The 19544-nt window shown below is 38.0% G+C and overlaps 2 protein-coding genes across 2 annotated transcripts in view; both read right to left on the bottom strand.

Annotated features, from left to right (window-relative positions):
- Nucleotides 1–10088, bottom strand: part of FAM149A (family with sequence similarity 149 member A) — a gene marked incomplete at both ends in the record, with an annotated part of 25249 nt that extends 15161 nt beyond the window's left edge. Inside the window, one exon of the mRNA XM_079534669.1 lies at nt 9811–10088. Within this exon, the coding sequence (XP_079390795.1) occupies nt 9811–10088 (278 nt within the window). The remainder of the gene's footprint in view (nt 1–9810) is intronic.
- A 3097-nt stretch (nt 10089–13185) lies between these two features.
- Nucleotides 13186–18915, bottom strand: TLR3 (toll like receptor 3; the record flags this gene model as incomplete). Its single annotated transcript, XM_079535134.1, has 4 exons — nt 13186–13414; nt 14043–15871; nt 17440–17631; nt 18475–18915. 4 exons carry the CDS (start codon nt 18913–18915, stop codon nt 13186–13188), a joined length of 2691 nt encoding a protein of 896 aa, XP_079391260.1.
- Nucleotides 18916–19544: the final 629 nt, after the last annotated feature.

The following is a 19544-nucleotide window of genomic DNA, read 5'->3' as shown; positions in this document are numbered from 1 at the left end:
TATCCAGACTTCAGCTCTTCTGCTCTTCTCCCCCTTTTCCTGCATTCACTCACTGTAATGACTGAGACTAGGTGTTAGATTTTGCATAATCTTTCTGCTCCTGGAAAGGCTTGTTTGTCACTGTAATGGCAAGAAGCACTGGTCACCTCTCCAAAACATACAATTAATTTATATCAAAGTTATTAGGAAAGAAACACAATATCAATTGCATTTCCCAAAATGAGACCGTCACTTCTTCCTTGCTCACCAAGACAATGACAAACATAAGGATAACTCATTGAGTGTATTATTATTACCCTATTTGAAAGCGGAATGTAGTAAAAGAAGATGCCAAAAGGCATTCAGCTGGACCTTAAAGATAGGGAAAAATACTCACTTTCATGAATGCTAATCTCACCCTTCTAACATGGGTAAAAGATGGGTAAAAGTCAGTTCTGTCACTACAGCCTCTGACAAAAGAATTTATTATATACGGCCATTTTGTGGACAATGTATGATGTATCTCTTATGAAAGGTGCTGCCTTGGTGTCTTAAAAAGTTCAACTTCTCAGATCTCCCATCTTCTCTGCATGTTCTTTTCTATTTTGGAATTGTGATTTGTAACTAAATGTAAGTACAGTAAGTTCATCACACTCCCATAACAAAACATGTTTCCTATTACCCAACATAATTAATTTCTTCATATTTTCACTTTTTGCTGGCTTTTTGCTCCCACACATAGTTTGCATAGCCAAGAGATAGCAATTATTTGTATAACAGATTTATGAAAATCTTTGATATGAGACTATAAAAATCAAAATATAACCCTCTAACAAATAATACATATCTACTGGAAGTAACTGATTTTGGAATCACAACATCCTTTCTCATACTAATTTGGGTCAATTACCACTGGAGCCTATTCCTCTTTCTTCTTTGTACTGAAATAATACATAGAAGTTGTACTTGTTCTTTCATGAGCCCAGCATGCTTAAATACTTCTCTGAAAAGCCAACACAGCCACTCCAAAAAGCAGCTTCCTAGCAGTGAATAGGCCACTCATAGTCACTGTCTTGTTCAAAGACCATAGGGAGTCCGTTAAAATGGCACGCTGTTTTACCATCAATACACGAATGGGTCCTCCTGCAGCTAATGCTGCTCCGTGTGGTGCAAGGAAGGAACAAACTGGACATGGCTTCTTTCTAAGCGATGAACAGTATTCTAGGCAAGGAGTGCAGTGGCTTACCTGAACATTTATATCAGGTGCAGTGCAAAGCTCATTGGAAATGCACATCCTCTATTACCTCTAGGTGAGGCAGACATCCACCTAATGAGGTTGTGTTTGGTCACAGCACACTCTCCATGTACTACTTGACCAGACAGACTTAACTGTTGAGGTTTTGCATGTTTCTTTCTTTTCGAATAGACTTAGAGAGCTTTTAAGAAGAGAAGAGCATTTTACCCTCTTAACAACTTCAATGACCACAAAGTGCTACATATAACAGACAATACTGAATGCCATTAGTGGATCTCAGAGGAGCTGTACTTGAAGACTGCTGTAGCAGCAGCATGCAGAGCCGAAGACCCTTTCATGTGGTCAACATGACAGCACCCAGTCCTTCCTTCAGCAGTCTGGATTTCCTATGAGACAAACCCAGTGACCGCAGGAATTACCGAAATCTCCCAATTTGGCTCAGCTTTTTGTTACTTATTAAAGGAAACAAAGGCACATGACAATGTCTGTTCCTGTTTATGCTCCCTATTCTTCAGCTTTCTCAAAGCTAGCAAAACTGTGGTAATCCTGAAGAAGCCAGAATAGGTTAGCTGAGGTTGCTCCAGCTGATGGACAGAGAAAGTAGAATCACGAGAAATTTAGTAGATCTTTTACGTAGCCATTCACAGAAAATTATTTTAAGATAGCTATGGTATCTACCCAGTCTGTTTGCTTAGAAATGACATGACCAGTTTTTCCTACTTTTAGCTTTTTAACACACCACTCAATTTTGCAAAAATACTACTTGCTAACTTTGAACCTATGTGTGAATTAGTGACGCCTTGATGGTCAGACTGTTTGGGGCGTGCTCATACTTTGTAGGAATCAGGACTATCACCCCCTCACAGAAAACATTTGTATTACAGAAGCAGGCACACCACTCATTAAAATCACTGAGGTTAATCTTTATGAGCTATTGCTCAGGAGTAACATGGTGGGTCTTAGAATTCAGCCACTGCCTTCAGATCCAAGCATCAGCAGATACCCAGCCATTAGTACTAAAACACAAACAGCTCTGTACTTGTAGCTTTTAACACATAGTCTTTGATTGCTCCTTTACTTCACTGCAAAACCTGGTGCGGCTGCACTGACTGCTTAAGTCTTACACTTCCTGTTGTGTGTCTGTTTTGTTTTTTAAAGGTTTTTAAAGGTTATTCATAACCAACAAAACACATCACATGACTCAGGTTAATAAGGCTACACAACACATAGGATTTAACATCTACCCTGGTAGCAGTAAAGTGTGAAACAAAGTAAAGCACTGAGAACAGTGTTTGTGTAAACACAAGTCATAATAACTATTTCCTTATTGAAAGGATTGTTACAGTTTAGCAACAACCTGCTCAGAAACTACTACAAAGAAAAAAGCTCAAAAAAGAAAATGAACAGTTTTCATCATCTTGAAATTCTTCAGCTTAAGGATATGGCTTTAAAAAACATAAGGCTGCCCTCTAGCTTTCAGCTACATACTACATGTCTTGAGAAAAAGGTGAAAATATTATATACTTGCAAAGATCACATTACTGAATACACAAAAGTGTTAAATAATTCCTTAGCTTAGAGTCTCATTAGAAAATACTTAGTCTCATTTTCTTTATGTGTATTACTGTAAGAAGGCACTCTTTATAAGTTATTTTATTATAGAGAAAAATATTTTTATGATGAACCCAGTAAACTTAAATCCTATCTAGCAGTGAAAACACTGGCTTTGAAAATGAAGGCCACGTTATCATTCTCACAGGGCTGTTGCTTTCCTTATGTTGACAGAAAGGTCATGGTTTCAAAATTATAAAGCCTTTAACGTGGCATGAGCTTGGTGAATATTTCATTCTTACATTATATATATAATATTGATTCACTAAGAAAATGAAAACAAATATAATGCTTGGTTCTACAAAAATAATTTCTGAGAGCAAAATCTGCTTTTTAAGTATTTTTCTATTTATGTAAATAAATCTGGGTTTTTAATATAAATCATGAGTCAACATTTTTAAAATTACCTATCATCTTGATTAACTGCAATAGTAAAGAATGCTAATTACTGCCTTAGGGAAAGTGTTTTATTTCTTTAGATCTGACAGGTGGCATTTATTGCTGCAGTATCAAGTGTCTGCCAACAGAGACAAGGAGAGCAACAGCCCAGCAAAACACCTGGAAGCAGTCCATGAGAATTTCCATGTATCTTATTATTACATTTGCTAATTCTATCAATATTGTCTTTTTATAACAGATTTATTTCATCAGAATATCAGATTTTTTTTTCATTTCTATTCATTAATCTCTGAAGAAAATCAGGCATACAATAAATAATTCAGAACAAGAAGTTATCTTGCTCCAAGCACTGAGTTTTCCAAAGAAAGACTTCAAAAATCTTGTGTGGAAGCAATTCTGCAGTATGCAGCAGTACACGTGACACAAGTGCGGGAAGATCTTAGTCTGTAAATACCAAGGATTGGAATGGAACAGAATGCAATGCAATGGAAGGAATGTACAAACATAATCAAGACCAACACCTGACCACTTCAGTGCTAACCAGAAGTTAGAGCACATTATTAGGGGCACTGTCCAAATGCCTCTTGAACACTGACAGGTATGGAGCATCAGCCACCTCTGTAAGAAGCCTGTTCCAGTGTTTGATCATCCTTGTGGTGAGTAAATGTTTCCTTACTTTCAATGTGAACCCTTACTACGGTTAGCTTTGCATTGTTCCCATCCTACCATAGGTTCCCAGAAGCAGAGCCCAGCACCTCCCTCTGCATCCCCCTGTCAGGCAACTGCAGAGAACTGTGAGGTCATCTTGTGGCCTCCTCTTTTCTAGGCTGGTCAACTTGGAGGCTCTCAGCTCAGCCCCTCCACCCAGGACACGCTCTCTATGCCCTCTTTATGTCACTTAATATAACATTAACATCCTTCTAATATTGTGGTGTTCACAGTTCCACACAATATTCAAGGTGAAGCTGCACCAAGCTAAATACAGTGGGGAAATCACTTCTTTGATATAGGAGAAGAGAATACTGGACAGATGGCAGCCAAGGCAGGCTCAGGTCATATGGCCAACAACAGGCAAATTCAATGACCATTGCATCCAGCTTGAATCTGGTCTGCTCTTAACACAATGAAAATGTACTTTCACCTTTACTCACTTGTAGTAACAGTGAATCTTGAAAACACTGTTTAATCTGCTAGGTTACCAAATAGCTTTCAGTATCAAACATTAACAAGTGCTGCAATACTGCAGTCTTAGTAACACAAATGAAGATACATTGAAATGCAAGTGCTATGTACCCATCTCCACCAGTTCTTATCTCAGACACTAATCAATCCCTCAGCAAATTCCCAGAGCAGCACATTCTTATTCCAGCACATCCTTTTCTCCTTAGCAGGAAGCATTAAAAAGCAGATTTCATATGTGAACACGGGTGCTTAGTCTGTCAATAAAATGGAATAGAGGTCCATCAGCCAGAGCAGAGGAATTACCCATAAAGGATCATCTCCTGCTGTCCATCTGTGAGGAATCCCTCAGATACACAGCCACTTTCTGTGAGCACTTTGACCACAAGTCAGTTACATACATCAAGCAAAGTAAATTGCCAAACCTTTGCTGGCCAAATGCTCTGAAGCTCGAAGTCTATCAGCTGGGGCAAACTGCAGAAAGAGGCCATTCTGCAGCACAGAGGCTGCTTCTTTGTCAACAATATTAAAGAAATAAGTTGACTGAAGAACAAGAAAGTCTGTTATCATCTTCTTTCCTAAAAACTCAGAAAATCTTGTTATATCAGATTTTTCTGATAAATCCCCATGGAAGAAAGAAGTCATGAATACATGAAATGTGGTGAACTGCAGTATGCATATTCAAAGTTTGCATTTCTTACAAACTTTTTAAAAAAATAATTCTCATATGAAACAAAATAATTACTTTCAGATTATTTTCACCTTTTAACAAACATTTGTTATGGCTGTGCTGCTAGTCCACAGATTCAATTTCAACAGCATAAGATTAGATGAGCTCTGACTCTGTCCAAGCTGGCTAACAACTGGCCGTATATGCATATAGGAATATCTGAGAGCATGAGTGTTGAACATCATCATATACCACCTTTTTTCCTCTACAGATTTTCTGCTTTATTCAGCAGACAAAGAGAGCTAGGTTTCCTTAAAGACTGATCACTCCCACCAGAAGAGTGAGTGAGGTGACAGCAAGGGTGTCCTGGTTTCAGCTGGGACAGAGTCAGATTTTTCTCCTTCATAGTGTCTGATATGATGCTATGTTGTGGCTTCAGGAGAAAACCAAAGCTGATAACACAGGGATGTTTTAGTTGTTGCTGAGCAGTGCTGCACAGAGCCAAAGATGTTTCAATTTCTTGTGCAACCCTACTAGCAAGGGGGGCCAAGGGAATCCAAGGGGGGGCAGAAACAGGACAGCTGGCCTAAACTGGCCAAGGGGTTATTCTATACCATACAGCATCATGTGAAAAACCTTTAAAAAACAGGGAAGTTGGCTGGGCAGCCACTGGTTGAAGACTGGTTGGGCATCGGTTAGTGGGTGGTGAGCAACTGTATTGTGCACCACTTCTTTTGTAGCTGTATTTTATATTATTATTGTTACTATTATTATTCTCCTTTTCACTTCCTTTTCTATCTTAGTAAGTCATTTTTATCTCAGCCCTCAAGTTCTACTTGGCTGGGATTTCTTTCCAATTATCTCCCCAATCCTACTGGGGATATTTGCTCACCATTTGCCTGTCCAGGTACTTAATTTTTATTCTCTTTTACATTCCTTTCATTCTCATTCAAGGAGTGATCTGGTCTTTATAGTAATGCAGGAGAGATGTATTTTCTTAAAAAAAAAAAAAAAAAAAAAAAAAAAAAAAAAAAGAAAGAAAGAAAATTTTTACCTGTCTAAAATGTATCTTACAGCCAGTGGGAGAGGTGATGGAAACAGATGGTCCTGACACAATGAGAATGTTGTAATGAAAGCAATAGGGCCCTGAGCACACCAACAAGCCTCAGCTGCTGATAGCCTCAGAGCTGCTTCATCACCCACTACAGCCCTGCCTGGCAGTTAGGGCTGGTGACTGACATAAGCTGACTCGCACCTTTAGGGATGATGGGACAAGCCATCTCTGGGCTCTACCTCTTTTGCTTCCTATCACTAACACCTTGATCCCACTCAGGAACTCAGAAGTTAATGCCTGACTGTAAACATAACACTCTAGTTCCCTATAAAAAAAAACAAAGAACACTGTCAAAGGCAATAGATCAGTTCTTGGACCTGAAAACAATGAAACCACTTTGAGGACACCTGGTATTCTTTGGTTTTATCATTTCTGACATTTGTTCTCTGACAAGCTACTTGCTGAAAACTGCACGTCTGAGGTCTTAGTAAAAACCTATTTTAGATATAATATTAGAAAATGTTAGGAATTATTTTTATTTCCATTTGTTTAGAAGAATGCTTAAATACTGACTTCAGTAACACTACATAAAATTAAAATTTACATCTATTCTCTTTTACATTTGTTTGCAATGAAAAGAAATAATTGGCCTAAACAAGACACTACGTCATTACATTTGCTCATTTAGAGTAGTACAATTGAAATGGAAAGCTAAGTAATATTGCAGTTCTCTGTAGGTTAGTATGCCTTACAGCAAGAAAGGGATCTATTCCTTTTAGTGGTTAAAATGGGAGAAACAGAATCCAACTTTCCATTCTCTTCAGTTGTACATTAAGTTGCTTCTACTCACATCTTCACAGAGCATTGTTTGGAAGGACAAGTTCTGAGTGACAGAGGAACTGGAAAGCTGCCAATAGACCGCAATGCTTTTACACCACAGGAAAAGCTGTCCTTGTTCTACCAGGTTCACAGTTTTCCCACGTGTCAGAGCTATCCTTAAGCACGAGGAGCAGTACAACCAATTCCAGCAAAATGTTACCCATTCCTAAACAACATGACTTAACCTTTGCCCAGTTTACCTCTAGGTTGCCATAATGTTTCTTTAAAAAGAAAACAGTGTATCTTGGTGTCACTGCTATATCATGGTAAGTGTAACATAAGGCATCTTGTGATTTTCCAAAGCAATTTTGTGACCTTATACAGCAACTTTTTTTCCAAACAGCATTTTTAAAGATGCAGTCAGATTTTTTTTTTTCCTTAAAAATAAATAAATATATTTTAATCGCTGCTCATTCAGTGGAATTAGAAGAGTATGAAATCACTATAGTATAGCACTACACCACACTAGGATTAATTGTTAGTCATCATAGATGTCACAAAATATTCAGAGTACTTGCGAAAGAGAGGAAGAAATCAGTACCAAATTTATGCTATTTTCCTTCCCAGTGTATTTTGGTTGCTATTACTGTCAGCATCTAACGGAAAAAATGGTGAAATACAATGCTGAAGCTTTTGTTTATTAACCAGTAACTCCTAGTTACACCGTTGTCAATGTAAATGTCCACTGAACTTTCAATGTCTTCTAGAATCTTTTAAATGCCATTAAAACTTGTCACAGAGGAATTTCATGTGGATAATTAAACACTCTCTAAGCCTAGCTATCAAGAACATAATACCATATTCTGAGCTCACAAATTCAAATCTGAACTGTAGGCAAGGAATTCTAGAGCGTTCAATATTTAATTAAGATGCTTCTCGTAAAAGCTTAAGTGAAGCCACCTAATTAAAAAATGCTAATGTGGAGGTATAGGCTTTCCTTGTCAAAGGAAAGGTCTTATTCCTTCTTCTACATCTTTCTGGTCTTGTTCTGTTCTTTTTGAAGACAAACAATGCCTTATTAGAATAAGCTTGACTGCTATGAATAAAATATTTGAAACACCACCATGCATACAAAAGCATAGCAGTTAAGGAATAATGAGGGGATATCAGTTAGAAATGTTTCAGCAGCAACGTGAAATAAGCATTTTGCTGCACACAGCCAGCTTAAAGTAATAAGGTTTATTCTTCATCCCGATACAAGCAATTTGGTGAAGAGTTAATTTTATCCCTTAATTTTTTTTAATAATAAGAGTCAGCATTTAAAAGGAATAGCAGCTCAAACAGCGTTATGCTTAGCTTTATTTTTCATAATTAAAAAAAATAAAGAAAAAATAAAGAACAATTTGTGAGAAATTACGGACAAATAACATTTACTTGGTTCTGATGTTATTTATACAAAGGATCAGAGAGGTTCTGCACAGAACTCTGCCAGTACAACTCAAAACAAATTAATCTCACTATTCTAGAAAGGCTACTATGCTACACAAATGGGACAAAAAAATAAGCCTAAGGGAGCTTACAACTCATTCTGAAACCAAACCAACTACATTAGATGGGGGGCAGAGGAAATAATAGGGAGAGTTTCTCTTTCTACCTGTATTACTTACAGTGTTACATAGCTTAATTTTAGTCACTTACACTTCTATTCGTTTGTGGTTTTTTTTTGTTTTTTTTGTTTGTTTTTTTTTTTTAAGTGTATTTTAGTTCTTCTACAGCTTGGTAAAATAAATTTCTTAATGCATAGATATTTATAAATATATCCTCGTTTTTTTTCCCTGGATGACGACTGTCAACCTAAAGCACCTTTACGTGGTGCTGGCACTAGGACTCCAGCTGCAGCTCAGAAAGCAATCCCAGGCTTGTTGTGGGCTCAGTACTCAGTAACAACCAAAGCCACCAACAAAACACTGGCCCGCACTGATACAGATATCAAGACAGAACTCAAAGGCACTATCGTGTCACTTTGCAAAACCTCTCTGCACTTACACAGATAACACTGTGTGTGGTTCTGGTCCTGCATCTCCAGGATTTGTTGGAATCAGGAAAAGGCTGCAAACAGGATTAGAGACCAGAGGTGCCCTCAGAAGGAAGGCTAGACAGGCTGGGGCTACTCGGTCGGGGGAAGAAGGCTAAGAGATGACATCTCCCATTTTACAAGCCACAGAGGAGGCAGAAATTTGGAAGATGATCACCTCATTAACTATACCTTGCAAAAGAAGAGCTAAAGTGACTCCTTGAAATCAGCAGATCGGTGAAGAAAAACAAACCAACCAACCTCCTCTTTCCCTCACAAAGCAGAGCAGCGACTTTCAAGACACTGTTGCTATGTACTTCCAACAGTGAAACAAGCTTGCTAAGAAACCTTTCTACGTGACAACTGAGTCCTACCTGCATACTCAGCTAGTTTGCATACAACAGCAAAACAAACAAATAAACACCAAAAAAATCCAACAAAAAACAAACGTGTTTTTAGCATCGAGCTTGAATATTCAATACACAAGCACTCCAGCATGGTTTTCCACACTTTACTGACGCATTCATTGGGTTTCTCCCAGTGTCTTCGGCAACTCTCGCCGTATCTCCCCGGCGGATCCCCCTCCCTACGCTCCCCTGGGCTCCGGCTGCACCCCACTCCCCTCTCTGCTCCCTTCGGGACTGAGCAGCCTCCCTCCGCGCAGAGCTGCTCGGCGCAGCTCAGGACTCAGCAGAGGGGGCACATACGGAGGAGAACGGGGACTTACAGACCACCCGCTGCCCGTCCCCGTCGCCTACGGGCTCTCTCACCTGGGGCTTCGCAAGTTGCACGCCGCCTCCTCGGCATCGCTCTCCGCCACCGCCTCCTCCCCGATGTCGGGCAGGGTGATGAGCAGTGCCTTGCCGCCCGCCCAACTCCCGGCCTCCTCCGTGGCAGCGAGCAGCGGTCGCGGGGAACGCCCGCCGGCAGCCGGCGTACAGCTGCCTCCGGAGGGCGGGCGGAGGCTGGGGGCGGCCGGGCCGGGATCCGCGGCGGAACGGCGCAGTCTGACCAGGAGGGAGCTCAGCTCCAGCGCCGCCACCTTCATGGCAGCGAGGCGGGAGCCCCTTCCCCCCAGCCTGGCCCGACCCTGTCCTGTCCTCTCCTCCCCTCCGGCGTTGCTAAGCTAAACAAACCCAATAGGCGTTCACCGCCCAGGCAGAGCCGTCAGCCTAGGCCTTGTGCTCGTGTCAGGTGTGAAATACTGGGCAATGGAAACGACGTTTTTCCTTTAATTAGAAGTCCACCTCCCCCTGAGGGGTAGAAATCAGCTGACTGCGCGCCAGTGCCCCACTTCAAGCCCTTTCTTCATCCACTGCACTCCTATTTGCACAAGGAAAGACTAAGAGGCAAGTAGGGCGACTGACTCCACCAGCAGCCTTTTACAGTGTGCCAGGCAGCTGCATCAGGAAGTACCCGCGTGGAAAGATGCCACCAGCCCAGCTCCTGTGACTGGGAGAGCAGCGGACTCAGGAACAACAGCTTGTGTAGGTTGGGGCAAACACTGCACTAGCAACATAGAGCTGTCTGTCTGGACAGAGAAAAGTATGGTTGTACCAGCAGCAACCTGGGCACACTGATGGCCAGTATTATAGTAGAGGCAAACAATGTGCCAGCTTAGACTGTGACAGCTAACATGGCCTCTGACAGTAACCAGGAGAGCAGCAGGACCACACGTCAAAAAAACCTTCACTACCTAAAAGGGTCTATGAGAAAGGAAGGAACTCTTTAGCATGAAAAGGTCCACAAAAGGCATCCAGATTTGCATCTATCCCTCACCCTGTCACAATGAAATTTACCAAAACACTTCTGGTGCGCAGCATTTGTCCTACCTGCATATCCCTTGTTTGGGAACTTGGAGCCCTAATGCACTTCTTCAGTAAAAAGAGATTCATGAAGATTCGTTCATCTACTCTGGAACAGAACCTATTATGAATGTCATGAACTTGCTCATTACTCTCCATAATCTAAGAAACACAGCAATAGACAGGTTCCAACTCAGCTCTACGAACCTGAACATTCTACCTTACTCAAGCATTCTACCTCTTTAGATATCCTGATTTTAATACAGATCATTCCTCTTTATCTGGGATAGTATCTTTTATGCTACAAACGTGGTACTGCTTTTCACCTATTTGATCTCTGTCTTCTCAGCAAATCACTTTAAAGTGGTCTGATGCCACCTACTGTATAGAATCTAGGCAGTTCAGACATAGAGTGTTAATCCTGAAAGGATTTAAAACTCTTCATCATGGTAAGTAAGCCAGTTTACTTACCCTCAATAATACTGTCAAACAAATGTGTAGGAGTAAAACAAGGAAGACCAGGCAAACAGGGAAGAGTAATACAAATATGTTGTATATATTCATGTTTTACTATTGGCTCTGTGCTTAATGCTTTCATGCTTTTTTTTTTTTTTTTTAAACATTAATTCTTATTGTGACCATTTACAATGTGTTTTTTCCTCATGTAAATTATTTTAAACTGAGTGTCAAAATTAAAATGTTTAGAATACTCATACTTTTATCATAAAAATTAATCATCATTTACAAGCAATTGCACTAAGTTTGTATTAGCTGTATTGCATAAGTATCCATAACACATCTATCCACTGTTTAGAGACCAATTATGGGGGTAGTTATATTTACAAGTGTATCTTCATAGAATTTAGATCAGCTGTCATTTATCAGTTTAAGGGCCAGAAAAGACCATTTGATCATTTGATTCGACTTCTCGTATCATGTTTCACCTCAGTGTTTCTCTGCAAATTCTCTGCATCTTAATCAACATGTGAAATGCTAAGATATTCTAAACAGTTCATTTTCAAGTGAAATGAGAAATTCTGCTGTATTTTGACACTGCGGGGTTAGGAAACATAGGCGTCCTTTCACGGGTTGGTCTTTAAATAAGAGAAAGAACGATTGACAAGGTGCATCCCTGGCACCCCATCCTTACCGCCTTGCCTTCTCAGCTTTCATGGCCTACACATGAAGAGCGAATTTGTCACTTAGCCTGAAAAGGACGGAAAGATGAGAAGAAAGCATCACAAAGGGATAATCCTATTACTGTAATTAGGGAATCATTATCTATCACTTTACCTGTAAACAAACCTTTTGTTTTCACTTCAGGACCTCCTGAGCCAGTGAAAGTCGTCTGCTTTGCTTTCAACTCTTCTAGTGCATGCAAAACCCAGTTCATTGAATTTATATTTCATTACTATTCATTTATATATTTTTATCAATGCTAGGGGGAAACAAAGAAGTAAAAGCAAAAATAGTCCTGAGCTAATAAATGATCGAACAACTAAAAAAAAAAAAAAAAAAAAAAAAAAAAGACAAAAAGACAAAAAGACAAAAACAACCATCAGAGGAGAAACTAAACATTAATAGGGACAAAGGGACATGACTGTCTACAGCCCACTTTGCAATAAATTGTGCTCAAATGCTCCGTAGAATCACAATGAGCATCAAACACAATAAACATTTTGGACAATTTTGGAGCATGCTTTGCTGGTTCTTAGCTCTCTCCAGATCAAGGTACTAGCATACAAGTTTGAACCTTAATGCCATGCAATTGCTAACTACCCCAATTTTCTGTAAAGTATTTTAAGGAAGAAAATACCAAATGAGTGTATAACAAGTTACACTAAAGAATTCCTCCGGGTTTATCCATTTTCAAAGGCTTCAACTATAGAAATTATTTCCATGTCATTGTGCTTAATATAGAAAAATTTTTAGGTTTGTTTTCTATTTATTTTCCTTTGAGATTTAAAAACAAGTTGTAGTGTCCATTCTACTTTCTAGACAGGATTTGAAATTTTATCATTGCATCATTTTCTATATACCCTGCTAATGCAGAGTCCATGGCTTTTCTGCATTAGATCAGATGGATCTTTTTTCAAGGACTTCAGTCATTCTCACCACTTTCCAGAATGTCTCACATTGTTGATGCACATACTGAAATGACTATCAAATGCGATTACTTCAGTATAGGTGAACTACAATATCAGCAAGTACATGAACTTAGACAAGTAAATATAAATTATCAACTTTCAGTGTCTTATTCCAATATGACAATTTCTTTTTTTTTTTTTTTTTCAGCTTTTACTGGAGACCTGCTAGTTTTCTAACATCAGAAAACTTAATTCAGTGCACTTTACTATTAGATTTAAGTGCCATCATTAACTGCTGACGAAATGCATTGATTCTTTCCTTCTGGACTGGCCAGTTCAAGATGCAGCGAGATCTGAACATTCCTCTTCTCAAGCAAAGTGCATGATTCAACTTGTAATCTTGTATATTATGAAGAAAGATCAGTATGATGGAGTCTCGACTTTGTTCAATAGCTTGCTGTAAAGCATGATGCACCTTAAACCTGAAGGAAAAGTAAGAAAATTTTAAGTTCAGGTTTGGGAACAAATGACAGATAGATGTTTTGATAGTGCACATAATAGCATGCTGTAAAATCAGGGTCTAAATTTGAAGTGAAGTCTTAATGTACATTTTATGATATAAAACTCTCATTACTTACATCAAATTGGTTACATTTTAAATAAAGGATAAAGCATACTCTTAAAATATAACCTAAGTCTACTGTCTTGACATAGCCATAATTAGCAAGGTTCCTTCAAATTCACTGCTGAAGAGTAGTGAAAAGATTTGCTTAAAGATATGTAAAAACAGATGCTAGTGATTGCACCATTGACTGCCCTGTTTCAAACACAGAATTTTAAGGAAAGCAATCTGCAAAGGTAATGGTTTCACATTTTGAAAAGAAAAAAGACATACATACAGAAGGGTTCAAATATCTACTAGTTTACATGTAGAGCAATTAAGTTTATTAAATTTGTAACTGTTTCAAAAGTAGGATATATTAAAGGAGAATTTGCATTGCATTTTTAATTAATTTAAATAGCAAAAAAAAAAAAAAAAAAAAAGATTACTTTGTTAAAAATCTGTTAAGAAATTTCCCCTTTACATACAGTATTTTATATTTTACTCACTTCCTGCACCATGGATCCTGTAAGAGGTGTTCAGTCACAATAAAAATAATCTTTCTGCTCTTTCTTATGCTGTTAATTATAGCTTCAAATTCAGATATTCCTGCTTCAAAGTCTCGTTCTTCTAGACAAAACTTAACTTGAAATTGCTCATTTTCTTCCAGAGAGGTGAAGTTCGTCAACACCCAATTTGTGTCTTCTCTTGCATGAATAACATAGGCATCATAATCAAACACTCCCCGTAGTCTGTCAAGCTCTTTAAAGCCGAGTATTCGATTTATAGAAATATTCCAGTAGAAAGCTATTCTCCACCCTTCAAAATGGATGAGAAGAACGATGAAAATGAATTGCACCACAACAGTGGTAGTGATCACAAACAAAAGCTTAAATGGAGCGCTGTCTTTGCAGGCTGAAGTGTCAAAATGCAACACCAGAGTACTGTGATATTTAGGTGGGGTGTTACAAATGTACTGAGACTGCAATCCAGGTATATATGCTTGAGTGACATTTAGCCAACTAGCAAACCAAGCAATGCTTTCACAAGTGCAATCAAATGGGTTGGAATCCATCTCTAGTTTTCTCAGACTCTTGAAAACTGGACCAAACACATCTTCTTCAACTGAGGTTATTAGATTTTTCTGAAGGTTCAATGTATTTAGAGAGTTTTGGTTATCAAATAAAGTTGCTGGCAGCAAATTCAAATTATTTGATCCTAAATCCAAGTCTTTTAATCGATGCAGACCCTTGAAAACATGAACTGGAATTTCATCAAAGCCATTTGATTTTAAATTAAGAACATGCAAGTTGGGAAGGTCTTTTAAAAAAAGAACCGGACCTCCTGGATTTGCTTGTTTCCAAAGTCGAGCTAAATTATTGTGCTGCAAATCCAGAATATCGAGTTTGTAAAGTCCATCAAACAAGTCTTCCTTTATGTTTGCTAAGTTGTTATTGCTGATGTCCAGGACAGTCAGATTCCGTAGTGGATGAAAAGGTGAAGGAGAAATTGCCAGATTATTGCAACCTACCTTCCTTAACATCAGTTTGCTAAGACTTGGAACAAAAATAAATGATTCACTTTGCAAAGTCACGTTTCTGTTGTAAGAAAGATAAATATATTCTATATTATTGAGACCTTCAAACTCATGACCAGTGAGCACTTGATTAATTTCATTGAGACCAAGATCAAGAATTTTCAGTTGTCCCAACAAGGAAAATGCCCCACTTTCTACTGTAGAGATCCTTGTTTTTGTGAGATTGAGAACTTGCAAGCTGGAATTAGCAAGTGATACAAATGTTTTATTAGTTATTCTTTGCAAGTTTATGTTGCAGTTATAAAGACTTAAATATTTCAGGTTTTTCAGACCCGTGAACATGTTAGTCGTAATTTGTGGAAAATTGTTATGATCCATTATAAGGTACTCTAGGTTGTATAACCATTGGAAGGAAAAATCTTCAATTTTCCCAGTAAGTGCGTTTATCAGATTCAGATGTTTAATGCTGGACAATCCATAAAATAAACGTGAAGACACTTTCAAGATGTTATTATCCTCCAAGTTCAAGTACTCTAAATTTGACAGCCATTGAAATGAGTCATCCTCTATCACAGAGAGAGAGTTTTTTGAAAGGTTTAAAACTGTGAGGTTTGTTTCTTGTAGTCCCTGGAGAGTTAACCTGCTAATGTGTGAGAGCTTCACATGGCTCAGTGAGAGGTTCTGAATCGCTGTGTTTGATAATTCCGTACAAAGTTCCTTTGTGCTATTTTCACCAAGTTCAACATTGTTCAGTATAAGGCCAAACAGATTTCCAATTGCATGTAAACATCCTGTGTGAAACTAAAAGGAAAGGAAAAGAGAATTTTGACCTAAACAAGAGAGTTATATAAGAAAGTCGAACTTAAAGCCTAAATTTGGGAAGGTTATTCAAATGAGAGCATCAGGCAGGCTGGAACTCCTGCTCACTTATTCCACATCTGAGTGTAGACAAACTTCTTGAAGTGGCATCTCATGTTCTAAAATTTGTAATATGGTCACCATGATTTTGAGTGGTACTCCTTTAGAATAAGATAAAAGGTTTCTTAGTGAGATGAGAGTTTGTTACAATCTTGCATTCAACTAGTAAAAATATTTCACTGTAAGTATCTTAGTAGTTGAGACAATGTTTCCATATCACTTTCTTTAATTGGTATCTTATAGGGATACACTGTGAAAAAGTTAACAAAGAAACAGTTTCTCTGCATGAGCACAATCTATATTCATGAAACAGGATACCACACACTTGCTTCCATGACATAAATCAGAAGTCACCATTACAGTGCTAGCCCCTCATCTTGGTTTCAGATATCAGTGGAATGATTAAATACTCCATTTATCAGTGTGCATATGGCTGCTTTCCAGATATCAGACTTGTAAAATCAGAGCAAGTTAAACTGACATAGAGTAACCTTTGCAATTGCATCTACTTAGTCATCTGCTGTATCCTTGTGCCAGTATGGCTATACATGCAGCCATATAATGAACAAGATAGGGAACTACCCTAGTTATAAGCTAACCATGCCAACAAAACTGTAGTTTCCCCAGGTGATCTAGTCTATATCCTCACTAAGGTTTGTACAAGTAAGGAGGAGGCGTGAAGCAGCAATGGGAATAGAGAGAGAGAGAAATTGCCTCTCTCAACTGTTGTGCAAACTTACACCAACTCAAAATGTTCTTGCAATTACAATGTAAAAGTTTATACAGATGAATCAACTGGCAAAAAAAAAAAAAAAAAAAAAAAATCACTATTCATGCAAGTTTAGAAATGCAACGCTTACCATCACTCTTCAAAGGTTTGTATTTTAACTGAGAACAAGATTGAAAGCAACAAGGTAGGTGGCACAGCCAACACACACTTAAAAAAAAAAAAAAAAAAAAACAAGTGGATATATTTTTCTGCAAAGATTATTTCTCTGGAGTACTACACTTGCATAAATGATGTTTCTTCGTGATAACCAGGGAGACCTATATTGTTTAACTAGTTTTGCATATTATACTTTTCCCCAGCTTAGATTTTTTTCAGCTGTTCATCTTCAGTTCTAAAAAAAAAAAAAAAAAAAAAAAAAAAAAAAAAAAAAAAAAATACCTATAAAATACACTTGATGAGGGTTCACAGAGGTACTTGATCTAGCTCTTGCTTGAGGTCTCTGGTCTACATGAGACCAGCTCTTATTCAGTGGAAGGAAAATAATTTTGTATTACATCTGAAGATCAGGAGTAGTCCTATATACAATGGAATAGTTGCAGGTTTGATCTTGATAAATTCAAAATATAATCATAAAACAGAAGCCATACAATCACATATGTTAAATCAAAATAGTTCCATTTTATACTTACATCAGCTGAATTTCTACTGAAATGCTTCCTACCTTTTTCAGAGGGTTTGATGACAAATCAAGACTATTCAATGAAGTGTTGCTAAGAAATTTTAAGTCTTCTTTTTTTAACTCAGTGATTTGGTTGCTGTACAACACAAGGTCACGAAGGTTCTTCAGCTGTTGCTGCAATCCTAAATTTGCTGACTTCAAATGATTATGAGATAGATCCAAAACATTCAAGTTCTGTAGAAAAGATGTAAATAAAAAAACCTTTTTATGTAATTAAAAAAGAACGTTCTGAAATATTATACTAGAAATTGGTTGCAATACTACAATGAAAACAAATTTGTCATAAAGAATTGCAGCTTTTCCACACCTGTAGGAAAAAGCTTTCTGTGTGCTCCAAACACCATCAACAAGGCAGTGGAAAAGAGAGGTCCACAACTTCAGTTCTGCTCCCTGCATTGTTTTGTACATAGTTGGAAGTCAGCAAGCACATTTTATGTAACTTAATTGGAATACTGAGAGTAAAACAAATGTTTGTACCTATCCAAAACATGCATACTCACTTTTTTTTCTCCTCAGGCCCTTCCTTTTACATGACTCCTGCCCACAAATATGCTACAGATAATACTTAACCAAACCCAACCAACCAGGAGAAACAAAGGCAATTAAAAGCCTTTTTATTTTCCCAATCCCCAAAGCCCTGGGAGACAGTACATTTAGCCTAACCATTGATCTTTACAGCCTGAGTGTTTACAGCCTGTCCTTGAGAATTTAGACTAGCAACCATCAATAGACTCATGAAACTCAGATTCCTGACCACACCATACTTCACCATAATAAATCCTGTATGGAGAGATGCTTTGACAAGATGCAGCAGAAAAAGAGCTATGGAGAGCATTGACTCCTCAGACAACTGAGACTGCAGTGTATTTTAACACAATAAGACACTAAGCCTTTTCTTTGGAAAATCAACAAAGATCATATGCTGGGTATTTTCAAATACAAATAGGCCTTGTACACACATGCAATAAATTCCCCATACATACTTTATTTACCAGAAAAGGTATTTCTAAAGCTTACCTCCAGGGTTTTGAAAGGATCATTTCTTACTTCTATGATGTTGTATCCTAGATTGAGCTCAGTCAGGTTGCTGCAGGTAGCAAACACTCCATCAGGAAGTTCATGCAATTGATTGTGTTCCAGCTTTAAAATTTGCAACAGGGGCATATTTTTGCACAATTCTGGTTGCAGTTTAGAGATGATATTGTATCCCGCATTTAAGTAAATCAGATTGCTGTACTGGGTCAGATTCTCAGGAGCAAGCTTTTTTAGCTGATTATGGGAAATGTCCAAACCTGTTATGTTGTTTGGAAGATCAGAAGGAATTTGTGTCAGCTTTAGGTGACTACAATCTGCCATTGTATTTCTAATCTGACATTGCTTTCCAATTGATGCACACAGTAAGCAAACAGACACCAGTTTGAAAGATAAGCTGTTCCAGCAAAGAATAGAACATCCCATAGTTTTACCTGCAAAGGCAAAATGAACACACATTAACAAATCAGAATCATTTTGACACAACTCATACTTTAAACTGAAGGCTTAAGCAAGACAGGCACAAAAAATTCATGCAGTTTGAGCAAACATCATTTTTTCACCCATGAGGTATTATCCATTTTGGTGGAAAAGGTATGTGTAATAACCACTCTTCACTGAAAATAATTATGTTTAAAGAGCTACTAACCATTTATCTATAACTAACACAAATTTCCAACTATTCTTCCTTTTCTAATTAATCTTACATTGCTTTACTATGCATATAAATAATAATAAATGACAAATAAACATACAAATAGCACAGCCCCCTCTGTGTTAATTACCAATGCCCTGAACTTTAATTGTGCTTAAAATATTTGAAGATACATGCAGTAAGAATGCGCAACCTCTTCTTTATTTTACAATTCTTGCCTGTTCTTGTTTCACAAGCCAGCCACACAAAATTCAAACCATCTTTCCACCTTACTTAGGCTTTTGCTTGTCTAACTTCAGTTGCAGATAAAATAAAAGAAGGAATGCTAGACTATAGAATGGCTTATGAGCAAACAAAATGAATCTATACCAACCTTATAACTCACTTAGCTAGTCAGGAA

Source organism: Tetrao urogallus, assembly GCF_951394365.1.
Source record: "Tetrao urogallus genome assembly, chromosome: 4".
Lineage (NCBI taxonomy): Eukaryota > Metazoa > Chordata > Aves > Galliformes > Phasianidae > Tetrao > Tetrao urogallus.
Note: the sequence above shows the minus strand (reverse complement) of the source record. Positions and strands in the feature narration are given on the sequence as shown.